The sequence below is a fragment of the Ictalurus punctatus genome, chromosome 14 (assembly GCF_001660625.3).
Source record: "Ictalurus punctatus breed USDA103 chromosome 14, Coco_2.0, whole genome shotgun sequence".
In the NCBI taxonomy this organism is placed as follows: domain Eukaryota; kingdom Metazoa; phylum Chordata; class Actinopteri; order Siluriformes; family Ictaluridae; genus Ictalurus; species Ictalurus punctatus.
The window spans coordinates 1350001-1368814 of NC_030429.2; the positions used below are offsets into that span (position 1 = coordinate 1350001).

The following is an 18814-nucleotide window of genomic DNA, read 5'->3' on the forward strand; positions in this document are numbered from 1 at the left end:
TGATCGTGACTGATGCTTAATACGAACCACTCAGTGCTTCTCTAGTCACATCATCTGTTCTTCCTCGGCTGAACTTTTCCAAAGCTTATCATTACTGGGTCAAAACTCTAGCCCACACGTGTCAAACTCAAGGCCCGCGGGCTAAATGCGGCCCGCCACGTCATGTTATCAGGCGAGATCGTGATGGGTGCGTGATTGTCTTAACATACGTTTTTTTCTGTTCCCATTCCCAACTCGTAAAATACCGACGATTTGTCACGCCCCTAGGCGTCTGATACTGATGCACAAGGGACCCTTCCACTCTGTATGAAACGCTCTGGGTTCTCAGTTGACTCCAATGTAAACCCCTCCGCAACGGTAAGAGACGCGCAGAGCAGACGCGCAGAGCAGACGCGCAGAGCAGACGCGCAGAGCAGACGCGCAGAGCAGACGCGCAGAGCAGACGCGCAGAGCAGACGCGCAGAGCAGACGCGCAGAGCAGACGCGCAGAGCAGGGGCTCCAGCTGTCCATTCACTCCAATAATAACCCGATCACGGCGATATATGACGCAGTGAGCATCAATCAATCAAATCAATAAATAATAATAAATCAATCTGATTGGCAGAGGGTCCTCGGTTCTCCAATCAGATTGAAGCTCATTCAGTGGTCGAGGATTATGGGTAGTGTAGGCCTTTCCGCTATCCAAAACATACGAATAAAACTTTATTTCTCAGAATCGAAGGAGAAAAAAAATCATACTGAGGGCCACATAAACTACATCCGCAGCAAAGTCCCGTCAAGGCGATTTGGAATTGAGAAATCTCCACAATTAACCTCAACATGTCCAAGAAGAGACAAATCTTCGAAAAACTGATGCACAAGGAAGGCAATTTCAGGAAGGATGGGAGAACGAATCCTTCAGGGTGAGGAAGCGGCATGTCTTTTGTGTAATGAGGCGGTGTCAGTCCTGAAAGAGGGCAATCTACGTCGCATTTTGACACCAAACACGGAGCTAAGTATGGTCAATTTAGCCTCCGAGAAAAACAAAGAATTGCAGCAGAATTAAAAGGCAAACTGCAGTCGCACAGAATGTGCTCACAAAAGCTACAGCCAGAAAGGATGCAGCAGTGAAAGCGAGGTTTATTGTGGCAGAAGAAATCGCCCGAGCGTCAAAGTCTTTATCAGAGGGTGCATTTTTGAAGTAGCGCATGCTGCAGGCGTGTGAGCAGGCGTGTGAGCAGGCGTGTGAGCAGGCGTGTGAGCAGGCGTGTGAGCAGGCACAGACTTTTCAAAATGTCAGTTTGTCAAGAAACACCATCACAGACCGAGTTAAGGAATTAGCGGGAAATTGAGCAACGCAGCTGAAGCGTTTTCATCAGCGGTGGATGAAAGCACAGACAACATGGATACAGCGCATCTATCCGGTTTTATTAGCGGCGTGAAGCCGGAGCTCTGTGTCACTGAGAGCTCTTGGATGTCGCTGAGAGCTCTTGGATGTCGCTGAGAGCTCTTGGATGTCGCTGAGAGCTCTTGGATGTCACTGAGAGCTCTTGGATGTCGCTGCCCCGCATGGGGGCACAACGGGCCGGGCATTTCTGCTGCAGTGGAGAAGTCCGTAAGTAAAAGTGAAGTGCGTGGGAGCAGTTGGAGGGACTCACTCCAGATGGTGCACCTGCGGTGTGTTGAACAAAAGTTCTGAATGAAGTTCAGGGTTAAAATCATAACCTGTTTCTAATATTGTTCTTTATTTGCTTACACAGTTTGAACACTGATTCGAGTAATGTGGGTTTCAAACTGAACATCTATCTTTTACCTCTGTGCAGATGCATGTGTGATATTTGTGAGTTGAAAACATAATAAATACAGTAACAGTTATTTATATAATATACTCAGCTGTAGGTTCATTTATTTTCAACGACACTGCATTTTGTTACATTCACACTGTTAATGTGACCCTTCCAGGGCAACCATTATGCTGATGTGGCCCTCGGTGGAAATGAGTCCGACACCCCTGCACTAGCCGAACAAAAGAAATAGATCACACGGATAACAAACGTCATTTACACGTGTATTTTACAGTTTTCATGGCCTTCTGTAATGTCTGAATGTGTGTGTCTTGCAGTGTGTTGACTGGTCACTTAGTGAAGGTTTTCTCTCTCACTCTCTCTCTCTCTCTCTCTCCTCCTCTCTCCTCTCACTCTCTCTCTCCTCTCTCTCTCTCTCTCTCTCTCTCTCTCTCTCTCACTCTCTCTCCTCTCCCTCTCTCTCTCTCTCTCTCCTCTTTCCTCTCTCTCTCTCTCTCTCTCTCTCCTCTCTCACTCTCTCTCTCTCTCTCTCTCACTCTCCTCTCTCACTCTCTCTCTCTCTCTCTCTCTCTCTCTCTCACTCTCCTCTCTCACTCACTCTCACTCTCTCTCTCTCTCCTCTCTCTCACTCTCTCACTCTCTCTCTCTCTCTCCTCTCTCTCACTCTCTCTCTCTCTCTCTCTCTCTCCTCTCTCTCACTCTCTCTCTCTCTCTCTCTCTCTCCTCTCTCACTCTCTCTCTCTCTCTCTCTCTCCTCTCTCTCTCTCTCTCTCTCTCTCTCTCTCTCACTCTCCTCTCTCACTCACTCTCCCTCTCTCTCTCTCTCTCCTCTCTCTCTCTCTCTCTCTCTCTCTCTCTCTCTCACTCTCCTCTCTCACTCTCTCTCTCCTCTCTCTCTCTCTCTCTCTCTCTCTCTCTCTCTCTCTCTCTCTCCCTCCCTCTCTCTCTCTCTCTCTCTCTCCTCTTTCCTCTCTCTCTCTCTCTCTCTCTCTCTCTCTCTCTCTCTCTCTCTCTCTCTCTCTCTCTCTCTCTGGTGGAATGTCTTGCAAGCTCATGCCAACTGTCTTTTCATGTGTTAGTTATGGGCCTAAAATTTAGCTGGCTTTACGCTTGTGTGTGTGTTTGTGTGTGTTCCTCTTAGAAACCTCTGGTACCGACCAGCTGTGTTTTTTTGGTACATAAATCCTTTTATGTGCATGATTGTGGCTAAAAAAAACCACATGAAGTTTCAAAACTTCACATGAGGGAAACTGCTGGCTTTTTTTATTTGTATTTTTTTTAGTGCAGAAGAATACCAAACGAAATAAAATACAGGATTTTATTGACCACTGCAGTTTTTATTTTAGCCTTTATAATGTGGCTTTAAAGTGCACCTTTGAAACGGGTGTTGCTTTATATTATGCTATAATTACAAATTCAATGGTTACTATATTTGAAAGACTGCTTTACTTTAGAAACAACACAAGCAGCTACTGTGAGTACAGTATATACAGTAAGGTAAGAGTGATATGTATAGCGTGATGTAGTCTGTACTGAATGTGCACTGTTTTGCCTTGGTGTGTTTGTGCAGTATATGGAGAGGACTAAACGTAAACTGTGCAGACAGCTCAGGATACACACCTCTTCACCACGCTGCACTCAATGGGCACAGGTAAGAGTCACAAGTCTGCATACACCTTCATTCCAATTTGCAAACTAGGGTCACATACGCTTGAGAAATCTCCCAACTCACACTATATGGCTAAATGTTTCACCATATAGCGTATGGCGAAACTTATATGGCAAAACTTGACCCTAACACACATACTGTATGAGCTTCTTCCCCAAACTTGTCTCCACAAAGTTGATGGCACACAGTTGTATAGAATGTCTTTGTATGCTGTAGCGTTACAATTTCCCTTCACTGCAACTAAGGAGACCCAAACCTGTTCCAGCATGACGATGCACAAATCCTCACAGCCATGCTCCAAAATCTAGTGGAATACCTTCCCAGAAGAGTGGAACTGAAAATGATCATACGGTGAACATCCTGTCCCTTATGGATCTCTATTATTGTTTGCTGCAGTTCCCATTTTTGACCACTAGGCACGGCAGTGAGCACGCTGCCATATGATGCGCACATCTAGAAACGCCAGCAAATCAGCGAAAAAAAATCTTCTTACATGAGAACGTCTCGTCTCCTCATTTGCAGGTATTCCTGCACAAGGATGTGACAGGCATTCAAAACAACATTGTTCTTCACCTCTTGAGTGTTGTATCACATCAATAAAAAATAATAAAACAGCAAACGGAGGAACCTATTGCCTAGCATTTTGCAAACCTGTGTGCACAAAGCTGATGTATGAAATTAAATTGAGCAACAGTTCGGAGGGAATAATTCTATGTTAAAGCGAAACTGTGACTATGAGCCACGCCCCCAACTGAGAACAGAATCCTTCCTGAGTGCAGACTCGGATATTCAGATCAGGTGTCAAAACATCCATAAACAGACCACCCCAAACTACAGTGTGTCAGGGAAACAACACATCAGCACGGATTTAAAAATCTAAAATGGAGGTATGGAGTAGGGATTCCAGCTTTAAACATCACCTGGCTAATTACTGTTTACTATCTGTTTACTCTCTGTTTACATTCATCTCTGAATGATAAAACAACTAATATCTTACTAAATGATTAAAGATCTAAGACTGAAGAAAGCCTTAATGTACAAAATTCTGATTCTTTTCACGGGCAGTCAGCATCACCTTGGAGGAAGAGCGCTTAAAAGTTTCTAATAATGGAAAACAATGTAATTGAGTTCCTGTCGAATACTGTGTGAATCATCTGCCTTATTATTCACAGGGAGTTTCCTGGTACTGTCGAGATATTCTCAGCAGCTTCAAACTGTCTTACCATTACACGTTTATGAACAGGATCAAATAACTTGCACACTGCATTCAAGCTGCTATTACATACTATTCTCACTCACATCAGTGTTTCTGAAGACATTTGAATCCCTGACGCTCTCCTTTCGTGCCTTTTTGCTGCCCTCATAAAGACTACTCAATTCCATAAAAAGAAGCCCTTTTTTTCATTTAGAGATGGAGATGCAGGCAGGAATGTCAGAAATCTGTGAAATGTAGCACCTGACAAACATCTACCGAGTGATCAGTAAAGGAGATGTTATGCCTTTCAGTGTAATAAACTACACAGTTACAATCAAAATGGTTCGACCCGCATCGTAAATCAGGTGTATTGTCAAAATGTACAGACTTTCAGCTGTTTGCGATGAACAAACCAAACAAAAACAGTTGAAATAGTTCAACACAATGAATGCTTCAAGGGGTTTCCCCAAATTCAACTGAAAATGCAACTTATAATGACTTCTCCAGTCTCAAAATTATTCACCCCCTTCATGGCGAGCATCTTCAGGACTTAGTACTGAAGAAACCCTTTTGCTGTTATGACCTGCTGCAAATGAGATGCAGATCTTCTGCAGCGTTCCTGAGGAATCTTCTCCCGTTCCTCATGAGCGATGTCCTCCAGTTCAGTAATATTCTTGAGTCTGCGTGCTGCAACCGCCTTCTTCACATCCCACCAGAGATTTTCTATGGGGTTCAAGTCAGGTGACTGTGATGGATCTGTAGAATCTTCCAGGACTCCTTCTGCAACCAAGCCTTGGTGGAATTTGAGGTATGCTTGGGGTCATTGTCCTGTTGGAAGGTCCAGTGATGCCCAAGCTTCAGCTTCCTCACAGATGGCATGACGAGGATTTCCTGATACTTCAATGAATCCATCTTGCCTTAGAAAAGTGCCAGAGGATGCAAAGCAGCCGCAGAGCATCACCGAGCCCCCACCATGCTCGACTGTGGGCAGAGTGTTCTTTCTTCATTCTTCTTCCTCTAGACATACCGCTGATCCATCGTGCTGAAAAGTCCCAGTTTTGCTTCATCGCTCCACAGAACAGAATCCCAAAACTTCTGTGGATTATTTATATGATTTTGAGCGACTTTTCTTGTGCTTTTGGGTCAGTAGTGGTGAACGTCTTGGAGTTCTGGCATGAAAACCTTCTGTGTTTAGTACACGCCTTAAGGTGTTCACTGAAGCCTCAGTGCCTGTTGCCTCCAAGTCTTTCTGCAGGTCTTTTGCAGTCACTCGAAGGTTTTTCACAACCTGCCTTCTCATAAATCTGCTTGCAGCAATTGACAGCTTCTTTTTTCTGCTCCGTCCAGGTATTTTATGAATTTTCTGACCCTAGCCATTAATTGTATTTGTTCCAGATCAAACAGTGTGCTTGAGATAACACCTGTTTTGCATATTTGTGCTGTTGTGAGGGATTTTATTCAGGGGGTGAATAATTTTGAGACTGGAGAAGTCATTATAAGTTGCATTTTCAGTTGAATTTGGGGAAACTACTTGAAGCGTTCATTGTGTTGAACTATTTCAATTGCTTTTGGTTGATTTGCTCGTTGCAAACAGCTGAAAGTCTGTACATTTCTACAATAAATCTGATTTGCACTGCGGGTTGAATCATTTTGATTGCAGCTGTATGAAATCTAAACAAAATGAATAATTATTAACCCTTCTACTGCCGACATCACAGCACTGAGCCTTCAGCTAACCCCACAAGTATGTAATGGGGCTTTGTGCTGATTCAGTTTCGATATATGATTTATGCTCTCTCTCTCTCTCTCTCTCTCTCTCTCTCTTTCTGTCTCTCTCTCTCTGTATCAGGGAAGTGGTGCTGAAACTGTTGCAGTTTGAAGCCTCCACTAATGTGCCTGACAATAAAGGATGCTTCCCTTTGCACCTGGCTGCTTGGAGGGGAGATGTAGACATCGTCCGAATCCTCATGCACCATGGCCCGTCCCACTGCAGAGTCAATGAACAGGTACCCCCCCTCTCCTCTCTATCTCTCTCACCTCTCTCACTCGCTTCCTCTCTCTCTCACTCTCCCTCTGCCCCCTCTCTCGCCTCCCCCCCCCCCCCTCTCTCTCACCTCTCTCTCTCGCTTTCTCTCTTTCTCACTGTGTCTCTTCCCTCTCTCACACTCTCTCCACTCTCTCCCTCTCTCTCTCTCTCTCTCACTATGAAAAAGTTGAGGAAGAAGGTGGTTGAAATACATCAGTCTGGGTAAGGTTACAAAGCTATTTCAAAGGCTCTGGGACTCCACAGGACCACAGTGAGAGCTGTTATCTCCAAATGGGAAAAACTCGGCACATAGTGAAACTTTCAAATTTTGGAAGGTGGCCTACCTTCCAAAATTCCTCCAAGAGCACAGTGACGACTCATCCAGGAAGTCACAAAAGAACCAAGGACAACATCAAAAGAACTACAGACCTCTCTTGCATCAATAAAGGTCACTATTCATGACTCCACTATCAGAAAGACACTGGGCAAAAAGAGTGGCGAGGTGAAAACCACTGCTAACTAGGCCTGCATAATTAATTGAATATCGATCGCGATTACGATTTTGACTGCCCACGATTAAATGAACATGATCGACTGCGATATTATCGTTTAAAGTTTGTCCTCTGCTAAAACTCCGCTGCAGATCAAATCAAGCGCTTCCTACACTTATAGTCAGTCACCATAGAGCGTTGCAGGGATGACCTCATTTTGTAGTGCCAAAACCCCGAAATGGTGTTAGCATTTTAGCGCTGGAGCTGCCAGCTTCGCTTTGAGCTCCAGCGCTTTGCGCGAGGGGAAATCATGACATTAACACGACATGCTAAATGGCACTACAGAGGTTGTCAGGGACATTAAACGTCATCATGCCGAACAGGAAAACACTTTGCAGATAAACTCAGGGCTCTACAGTGCGACCATTTCACTCGCATTTGCGACTGAAAAGTATTTTGTGCGACTGAATAAATATTTATTCGCACCGGTGTGAGTGACCTGTCCGGAGTTGTATAATACAATCGGAATAAAAACTACAGGAAGTCCAAAATACATCTACACCAAGCAACAGTTACTTTCACACTGCTTTTCATCTCCTCAGTCAACCGAACAAGTGTGGAAATACTGCAGAGAAGCCATTATGATGACAAGTAACACTGAACATCATCTGCTTCAACTTCCTGATTTCACAACCGCCATCTTTTACTGATCCCGCAAAATTACCTGAACTTTCACCTGCTCGTGTAGACACAGCGGTGTCAGGCGGAGTAAATTAATAATAATGCTAACGCTACAAGGTGGGTTTAATTCAAACTCTTTATTAAAAAATTCCTCATCAATCATAATCAAGATTAGCAACTGTTCAGTCTGTAAACATACAGTACACTGCCGCTCTCCTTCACTAACTCTAATTCACTCCATTTAAACTCACGGTTGCCAGATATCACTAGGAAACTCAACTCCAGTTTCCATATTCTGATTGAGCTGATTAAGCTTAGTTCGCTATTTCCTTAGAAAGCTATTAGCCTTTTTCCTAATATGGATCATGCTTGTGTTAGTCTACTTTTAATTAGGACTCTTTATTGTTTTTAAGATAGTTAAAAAGAAATATATTATGCTTGTTTACTTATCAGTTAACCAACAGTATTTCTCATTGCTATTGTTTTAACTCAATTAACAGTGACCATGAGCAGAGAGCTTACATTTAACTGTTTATGACCTCCTGATTAAAGCTTAAACAAAAAAAGATTGGTATCTGGATCGGTATTGGCTGTAAAAATCCTGATCGGAGCATCAGTAATGAACACCATTAAACTAAAGCGCTTTGCATCTGACGGGTAAATGAACTCACGCAATCACGTCCTACATGAGATTATTCAGATATATACGCAGAGCGGTTCGAGAACTGACTCCAGCCCAGAACCATGACAGTGGAAATGTCTAATAGTGCAGCTTTAAATATATTTAAGAGGAGCAGACTTCAAACACTGAACACTGAGGTTTATTGTATTTGTTTACAAGGTGAACAGGTTAACGGTGGTTGTTTTTTTGCATACAGTCTGTAAAATTAACTGAAAATATTAGATTTAGTTTATCAGAAGGTAAATTAATGTGTCATGGCTCACACTATGTTCCTAAATTCTGTCATGATTGACCAGCTCAAGTTTTCTCATGCCTACTTGTGTGTTTTATTGTGGCATAAGAAAACTTAATAAATGTGAAAGTGCAATAAAAATATGTTGTCACTAAAATCAATTAATAATCGTGATAAATAATCGAGATCTCAATATTGATCAAAATAATCGGGATTATCATTTTGGCCATAATCGTGCAGCCCTACTGATAACCCAGAAGAACATTAAGACTTTTCTGAATTTTGCCAAAACACACCTTGATGATCCTCAAACCTTTTGGGAGAATGTTCTGTGGACTGATGAGTCGAAAGTGGAACTGTTTGATACACAGGGGTCCCGTTACATCTGTCGTAAACCAAACACTGAATTCCACAAAAAGAACATCATACCTACGGTCAAGCATGGTGGTGGCAGGGTGATGGTGTGGGGATGCTTTGCTGCTTCAGGGCCTGGGCAACTTGCTGTAATTGAGGGAAGTCTGCTCTCTACCAGAAAATCCTAAAGGAGAATGTCTGGTCTTCAGTCCGTAAGTTGAAACTCAAAGAATAGGAGTAAATCCTAGTCATAGAAGTAATTGAAAGACTGATCTCCAGTTATCAGAAGCATTTGGTTGCAGTTATTGCTGCTATAGGTGGCACAATAAGATTTTAAGTTTAAGGGGTCAGTTAGTTTTACACATGGGCGGTAGGTGTTGGATAACTTTTTTTGCTTCAATATAATAATAATAATAATAATAATAATAATAATAATAATAATAATAATTAAATCTGTATTGTGTGTTTACTCAGGTTACCTTTGTTTTATGTTGTATTCTGTTTGAAGATCTAAAACTATTTAGTATGAGACATATACAAAAACAGAAGAAATCAGGATGGGGTAAATACTTTTTTACAGCACTGTGTATGTGAGAAATCTGCCTGCAGGATGTTTATGATGATTTAGAGCACATAAACCATCTCAGAGTGAGTGAGTGACACTGGTTCTGTGTGTATGTGTGTAATAGAGACATATCACGGTATTTGTCCTGTTTTATGTATGCTGGGTAAAATATGACCGAAGGCAACACACACACACACACCACAAATAATTGCCAAATCTGAGGGGCTACTATATATCACAAAGGGATGCTTTTGTGTGTGCATTACTTATATCAGAATATTGTTCTCATTTGATGTCATCAATGGCACGTCACCTTTACATCAACACTGCTCCTCACTGGGCTTTTATAGCACCATCATTTAAAACTAATTCACTCAATGGAGAAGAAAGATGAAAGGAACTTTTTTTGTGTGCAGAATTGTGATGTTTTATGTGTATGCATTTATACATGGCTAATTCAAATCATTTGCGCTGAAGCACTTTTTAGGATCAGTTGAATTGTTTTCATGTTTGTATAGGCTGCTCATTTGATCTAGCTGTTTATGTGTGATTTGTCTGAATGGACACCTCTTCATCCGGTTTGTGTTTGTTTGGATCTGGTGATACATCTGAAGACCATGTAACTGTTTCGGTAGGATTGTCTGTGAATTTGGTGCGAATGGCACCTTAGAATATTTTCACACCTCCCATTTTGCAGCTTCTGTCTCAGTTCTGGTCATTGAGCTGTCCCAGTTCATTGCAGGTTTCCACATTGACTTTTCTGGCATCAGGGGTCCATGGGATGGCAGTGGATAGTCTGTCAGAAAACGGAGAATTCCATAAGCCATTTTCTTTATAATGAAAGGCACGGCTGCTTAGTGGTTAGAATTTGTGTGAGTTTGCCGCACACCTCCAGGGTTGGGTGTTTGATTCCAGCCTCTGTCCTGCGTGTGCGGAGTTTGCATGTTCTCCCCATGCTTCAGGGGTTTCCTCCGGGTACTCCGGTTTCCTCCCCCAGTTCAAAGACATGCGTTGTAGGCTGATTGGCGTGTCCAAATTGTCAGTAGTGTGTGAATGTGTGAACGATTGTGCCCTGCGATGGGTTGGCACCCCGTCCAGCGTTTCCCCTGCCTTGTGTCCTGAGTCCCCAGGGATAGGCTCCAGGCTTCCCACGACCCTGTGTAGCATAAGCTATACAGAAAATGTATGGATTGATGGATTTTCTTTATAATGCTTTCAGTGGGTCATGTGATACCGATTCAGCTTATTTCTCACTTTGATAGCCAGGCAGGAATTACAAACTGCTTTGACCACGCATGGGCCAAGCCATTGGGGTGAAAATGCATTGTCATTAATAAATACTCTGATTAACACAAAATCTTACTGGTCTGACCTTCTGACTAGAACCCATTTGCAATCCCCCAAACATGGATGCCTTCACGAACTGATCTTGGCTTGATAAAGACATTTGACATGAAAGCATGTCTTTTGTTTGTGCTATTTTAGTGTCTATTGGTACTTGGTGAACCTCAAACATGTATGCAATTCATGGGCTGAAATTGCAGCACAGAATCAACAGTGGACAAAAGCGAGTAGCATTAGCAACAAGCTAGCCAGCTAGTATTAGCGATAACTCTAATGTTGGTGATTATCTACTCAGTGATTAGTCTGGTCAATGTTATATGTTTAACCAATTACCCTATCTATATATTAACTGATCTAAAGCCAATACTGCTATAAACTAATTTAAAAGTAGAAAAGGGGGACTTTACACTGTTCACAGTGAGAGCAGCCATGTTGGTTTGGCGTCACTCCGTAAACAGGGAAGAATCTGGTAGTTAAGAAGACTACCCCAAGTTGACGAGTTGAAATTTCATGTTAACATAAGGTTTTGATGATCTACCAGAAGACGCCATGCCCAAACCCCGCTCCTGCTTCCCTGGTTTTGTTAGTGGCTACACTGGAGAGTTCATGGTAGATCTCTCAAGCTGTTCCACTATTTATGATATATGTCTGCCTCAGGCTTAATTTTGTACTGCTTCTGTGGTGGAGGTGAAACTCCCTCAATGCAAACATCCTTGTCAATTTCATCACAATCATTTTTTATCTTTCGCCTAGATGTGCTTGTGCACATCTATCAGCTGTTGGATAGTATCTGTTTCAGAAATCTACATGATGCATAAAATCTCCGGGTTTTGCTGCCCAGTTTCATTTTCAAGACGATGGGTACTAAAGCCATACTATTGAATAATGTCCTTTCTTAACACAGATCCTCAGAATTTCCCAACAAATAGCAACATGGTTCTCCAATCACTATGGCCCCCAAATCTAAGGGACTGGGTTACAGTTTATGCGGAAGTCATCAGATTACCTCCTATTCCAGTAACTTGCATTCTCTGATGAGTTCATAAAAGTGAAATGTTTGTGCATGAGCAGGCAGCTCGCATATCTGTGAGCACATCACATAACTGGCCTCCAGGTTTAGCTCTTAATTTGATTTGATTACTGCAGTAGATGATACTGAATACAGATAGGGTGGCCACGCACTCCTATGCCTTGTCACTGGCTTTGGTTTACGATTTTGCGATGTCAGTGCAGATTGAATTGAGGTCATTATATTTTACAAGCTGCCTGATAGTTTTAAAAAGTGAAAAGACTCATCTGGTACAATGCCCATCCCTTAGATATCCAGCTAACTTTAGAATTAAACATGTGCTCCCATACGTTTGCCCCAACACAAAACGTTCAGTGCTGCACATGTGGACCTAGTAGGTTTGGCTACACCAGGGAGCTCTGTGAAGGCTATCTAACCCTAACCCTCACCAAACCCTAGATGATTTATTTCCTGTTTTATTTTGACTGTTTTGCTCCATTCAGTGGAAAACTCTTCCCTAAAGTTTAGGAGGGCTTGTTTGAGTCTTGCTACAGTATTACATCAGCATGCATTTCACCTAGTAATGGATTCATAATTGTCCCATTCACTAGCTGTCCTGGAGCTTTAGCTGCTAACTCACACGAGATAGTTCTGAGCACTAGCTGCCAACGGTCTCGTAATTCCAACCTAAATGTGTTGGCTTGTAAAAATACGTTATTCCAGTATGCCTCAAAAGGGCCTATATGGGGAAGGGAGCCAAATTTATCAGTGTATGCTATGCATTCTTGAGATTATTGCTGCCTGCTAACCTTAAATCGCTAATCTGTGGGGTCTGTCGTCGTTTTTTTTACTTCCATGTGATAAGCTAAATGTGTTGAACTAGTTGTTTTAGACCTTGTTTAAATGGGAGTACGGGCACTGCGTTCTGACACTGGAATGGCTGCGGCTAACACTGTATGTCTGAACCTGCCCAACTGCCCCAGACAAATACAGACTTACACTGGGAGGCAGTTGGGTGTACCAAGTGTTTTTTGATCACCCATGACGCAAAGCAGGCCGATGTGATCTGTTACTTCCCTGTGCCTGTGTATGTGCAAGCTAAGGCTGCATGCGTTGGCACTTCTACACTGTGTGTATTCCGACACGTTCTGTAAATGTGTCCGTATAATACATATACAGTGTCTTAACCTTTCAAAGAAAAGTATGATAAATTGACTTATCTAATAAGAGACCAAGCACAGAACAGAAGTATTCCTTGTTTAGCAGTAAACATCAACAGCAATCCACGGGTAAAGGCTTGTTCGGGCACACAAATAACTGCTACTGTGTACAGGGAAGACAAGAGAAGTGACCCACACTGATTGCACCACTTTCTGGTGGAAACTACGCCATGTTACGAACTGTAAATCATGTGTTCCTTTGTCTACATCACGGGAGACTTTCGGTTAAGCGATTTCAAAACACACCGGTTATCACACTGGAAAGTTGTTAATCACATCTGTTATGTATTATTATGTTTGGAAGAAATATTATTATGTCAGTTTCACCAACAATCACACAAATATGTGCAAGAAAGGGTTTATCTGGGGTGTCGTGGCTCAACGGTTAAGCCTCTGGAGTACTGATCTGAAGGTTGGGGGTTCAAGCCCCAGCACCACCAAGCTGCCACTGTTGGGCCCTTGAGCAAGGCCCTTAACCGTCTCTGCTCCAGGGGTGCTGTATCACAGCTGACTCTGTGCTCACATTCAACTTCCTAAGCAGCTGGGATATGTGAAGAGAAGAATTTCACTGTGCTGTAATGTATACGTGACAAATAAAGGCTGCTTCTTCATATTGAAGTATCTGATTACAATTTATAGTTAATTCTCTGAATCCAAATAATAATATTTGCTGTAACTGACTCCAACCAGTAAACTATTAGAAGTGTAATATCTCAGCAGTCAATTATATAATGAATTTACCCAGTTTAATACTGTTAAACCTTTCACTGGACTGTGACGTTACTGTGAGCCTTTATGCATTTATTTATTTATTTATTTATTTATTTATTATTCTGCCAGCTCAGAGGTTTGTTTTTACTTGCAAGCAAATGTCTTTAATCTAATATTAACCTATTAGAGGGTTTAATTTCAAAATTGGAAGTCATTGTCTTCTATATTTTACTTGCCAGAGGTCTGTTTGGAAATTGTGTAACTTACTGTACCATTACATTAATATACTCATGAATCGTACAAATGATTTGATGTTCTCTAAATATACATACACCAGACTTTCTTTTAGGAACAGCTCTAAGAACAACACAATTATAAAAGCTCACTGTCCAAGAAACACAAGGAAAAAATACAATGTTATCATAAGTAATAAGTGAAAATAGAGAGAACTTACAGTGTCAGTGGAGTGAACAGAAAGTGTCTGTTCACTCCATTTGCTGATGAAATTACATAAAATCTGTTGTATTTTGCCACCCTCCTTATACCCTCTTTGAGGTTACTGTGTGCATTCATTGACCAGTTTATCAAACTGGAACCACCCTTACATGCATTTACAACAGGAAGAGTTTGCACCCTGGCCAAATCACCCCAAGGTTCTAAGCTGGGCTGTAAAAACAAGAGCCCCTGACCTGGACGGTGTGATAAAGACTATTAATTGATGGGGAGCTGACCTTTTGAGATGACTGCATTGTGTTGTGTTTGTCACACAGCAGAATACACAGATATATGTATATATGACTAGTGTATTTCATTGCGTAATAGAAAGAAAGACTAGAGCTGAGATTTTATTTCACACATGCAGTATGCAGTATTTCTGCTTTTGCTGCATGTTTTAAACATTTGAATTACTGCCCCCTACCTGCAGAACAGGTCAAATCAGCATCCGTCTTCCACCGTTGTGCAGGTTTTGCTTCGTCTGCATGTTCAGGCTTGTTTTACAGCTTTGTGTGTTTTTAGTTGAACACGTCATAGATCCTATTTTGTAAGCTGAGCTCATTTTAATGTGCATTGTGAACCTGATGATCCATAAACCCCACCATTATGTCTTTTAATTTTTAATCAGATAATAACAGGAGCAGTGTGTATATGTCTCATTGGAAAGATGTACCCAAATGTTGCTGAAATGAACTTTATTCGACATTTAGGTCATAATGATGAGTTTCGCCAGAGAAATTCAAGTTTGACACTGCTTGATGGGGTGGCTTGGGAAAACTCTTCACATGGTCAAATAAAAAAAATAAATAAATTCTACATATGTTTTTAAAGAATGTTGTGTGTGAAATCCCAAGAGATCAGCATACTCAAACCATATATAGTGAAATACTCAAACCAGCCCATCTGGCACCAAGAAGCACGCCACGGTTAAAGTCACAGAGATCACATTTCTTCCCCATTCTGGTGTTTGATGTGAACATTACCTGTCGCTCTTGACATGTATCTGTATGATTTTTTTTTTTTGCATTGTGCTGCTGAAACATGATTGACTGATTAGATAACTGCATGAATACGCAGGTGTACAGGTGTTAGAAAATTTAGAAATTTAGATTTAGAAAATCCACGATGTATTCTGCGATCCTGCTTGAAGTACCATGACAGGAATGTGTATGATTAAGCTAACAAATTTATATAATATATAATCTCAGAAAGATATTGGTCCTGCCTGTTGCTGATAAATGCCCGTGGTAACATTTTACAATGCACGTACGTAGTCATGATTCTGGAAATAGAGTCATCAAGGTCCCGATGTGTAGTCAGCCATAGTCCTTACCAGTGTCAAAACTTGTGTACACAATATACTGATTCACAACTTATGGAGCTGAGGGACCATGAAATGTCTATGGTGAACGTGACATGTAGAGACCTAGGTGCTGTGCTATAGAATGGGGGTACATCTAGGTTTGATGAACTAAGAATCTAAGAATCAGAAGTGGACCAATGAATCTGGGATTTAACTTTCACGAGGGTAGTTTATGAAAGCTTATTTTACCCAGAGTTTATCTGCTCCTGTTGTGTTGGTTGTTACTGTAGTATGATCCGAGAAATCTTCCTATTTCTTGATTCAGTCATTCTACTTGTCCGTTGGATTGTGACTCTTAACCTGAGGGTGAATTAACATTTATGTTAAGTTACAGGCAGAAGGCTCTCTACACATGATGTGTTTTCTGGAATGCCATCATTTAAGAATACTTAGTTAAGATAACTTCTGCTGTTTCCATGGCTGTGGAAAGCCTCTTCAACCTCTGCAGAAAATGCAGATGCTGTTGAGCTTTCTTGGTGCTGAGAGTCTAGGAGAGGTACTCTGCAATGGGCACACCAAGCATCTTTTTACTTTCTTCACAGTTGCTCTGTTGATGTGCAGTGGCAGGTCCTTCTGACGCCAACAGTCATCTCTTTGGTGTTGTTTACATTGAGAGTCATCAGTGTACAGTGGCAGCAGTGTACACAGCAGTGGACTGAGCACACAGCCCTAAGGAGCACTTGTGTTCAGTGTGGTAGTGCTGGAGGTGGTGTTGCCGATCCTGATGGACTGGACCAGATACAGAGGTAGGTGTTCAAACCCAGCAGGCTCAGCTTTTTTATGAGTTGCTGAACTGAAGTCTATGAACAGCACCCTCACATACAGTAAGTATATTTTTTGTTCAGGTAGGTCAGAGACAGGTGGATGACAGCAGATATGGTGTGTTGTGTGGTTGGAGCAGAAGACATACTGTATGGGTGCAGTGTGGTGGGAAGACTGCTCTTTATGTGGTTCATGACTAGCCACTCAAAGCAAATTATGATGGTAGACGTGCAACAAAAAGGTAGTCATTGAGGCAGGACATTGAGGCAGATTACTTTGGCACAGGGATGATGGTGGTCATCGTGAAGCACACAGGGACATCTGCATGGCTCTGGGAGATGATGAAGAAGTCTGTTAGAACATGTGCAAGCTGATCAGCACTTTTCCTGGGCACCTGGCCAGGTATATTGTCAGGACCAGCAGCTTTCCATGGGTTAATTCCGGACAGAGTTGTCCTGATATTCACTGTGGACAGACAGAGTTTTTCTGTGCTCCTTCTGGGAGCAAGGCATCATCATAACAGACATGTGACGTAGCTTTGTAGTCTGTGATGGCCTTAATACCTTGCCACATATGCTGTGTGGCCTTTTTTGTTTAAGAAGTGACCATAGATTCTTTGTGCATAGTTGTGTTTTGCCTCTCTGATAGCCTGGGGCAGGTGGGTCCTTGCTGTGCAGAGGGCTGCCTTATCATCTGACCTGAAGGCAATGTCTTGTGTTTTCAGTAGCACATACACTTCTGCAGTCATCCATGGCTTCTGATTTGCTTATGTGATGATGGTCTTGAAGGAAGTCACTATTGTAGCCATTCCTCCAAATTTCTGGTGTGGTCATATGTAGTCACCTTCCTGAACATGTTCCAGTCTATGTGCCCCAACCACGAAGTATAAGTTGGCTCCCTCAGACCATTGAATATTTCTCCTGAGATTTGTTATTCAATATTCAGCAGAAATTGGTGATGGTAGACATGTTCACCAGTTTTTCTGCTTGCACATCTATGGAAAATGTCCTAGGTAGGATGGACTGCACATAACATAGCACCATATTTCTGGTTCCAAAGTAATCAGTGTTTGCGATGGTTCTAGCAGATGTCATGGGTTTTATGATTGGGCATGGGTGAGGAATACCCACAAGAACTTCAGGGAGTTTTTCCTGTACTCTGGCTGCTCATTAGGGATAAATTCATACATTTAAAATCTATATCCTGAATTTATATAATGATGATGAGTCTTTATTGATTACGTATACATTACAGCACAGTGAAATTCTTTTCTTTGCATACCCCAGCATGCCAGGAGGTTGGGGTCAGAGTGCAGGGTCAGCCATGATACAGCGCCCCTGGAGCAGAGAGGGTTAAGGGTCTTGCTCAAGGGCCCAACACTGGCAGCCTGGCAGTGCTGGGGCTTGAACCCCCAACCTTCTGATCACTAACCCAGAGCCTTACCTACCAAGCCACCAGTGCCCCCTTTTTTTACGGTCTATTGCCATTGAGGATGTGTCAATCCATTGAATTAGCCGATTTCTCACAGATGGAAGAGCCAGAGGTTTTCTCTAGAGGGCATTCTTGGTTCTTTCTTATGTCTTATTAGAGCTCACACCTGATGGGAGCAATGATGATTGATTGTGGCAGGATATTGTGGGCTTTGTCTTGTTTGTGGGACCATCATGAAGTCTGGACAAGGCATTGGCTTTTTAATTCTTTGAGCCTGGATGATAAATTAGGGTGAACTTCAACTTGTTGAAAAAAGTGCCCATCTGTCTTGATATGGCTTCAGTCTCTTTGCTGACTTCACATATTCAAGGTTGTGGTGATTTGTGAGGATCAGGAATGGATGTTCTACTCCCTCTATCTACTCCCTCTATCCAATGCCTCCATTCCTCTAATGCTGTTTTGATTGCTAGCAGCTGTTTCCTACATCCTAATTTATTTTGGCTGGGTTCAACTTCCTGGAATAGAAAACACAAGTGAAATTTAGAGGTGTTACCATAGTGTTGCATGGACTGCCATTTTCTGAAGCACTGGCTGATACCACAAAAGGTAGTGAAGGGTCTGGATGACGAAAGATAGGTACATTTGTGACTCAATCCTTTATTCTCTGAAAAGCTTGAAGTGCTTCCTCTGTCCACTGGAGATTCTTTGGTTTACTTTTGAGAAGTGACATGAGTGGGGTTGCCACAAAGAATAAACTCCTAATGAATTGATGTTAAAAGTTGGTGAATTCCAGCAAGCC

The 18814-nt window shown here is 42.2% G+C and overlaps 1 protein-coding gene across 6 annotated transcripts in view; it reads left to right on the forward strand.

The window, feature by feature from the left end:
- The window catches only part of anks1b (ankyrin repeat and sterile alpha motif domain containing 1B), a 187462-nt gene that overhangs the window by 35039 nt on the left and 133609 nt on the right, over nucleotides 1-18814 (forward strand). For 5 of the 6 annotated variants that reach the window (XR_008397819.1, XM_047159872.2, XM_047159873.2 and 2 more), the window contains exons 2-3: nucleotides 3356-3436; nucleotides 6499-6655. Coding sequence is in view for 5 of the 6 variants with exons in the window: in XM_047159872.2 (XP_047015828.1) it covers nucleotides 3356-3436; nucleotides 6499-6655 (238 nt within the window). In the remaining variant the exon portion in view is untranslated. Of the gene's footprint in view, nucleotides 1-1466; nucleotides 1596-3355; nucleotides 3437-6498; nucleotides 6656-18814 lie in introns of those variants that run through there. The other variant, XM_053685668.1, reaches the window with a different exon arrangement.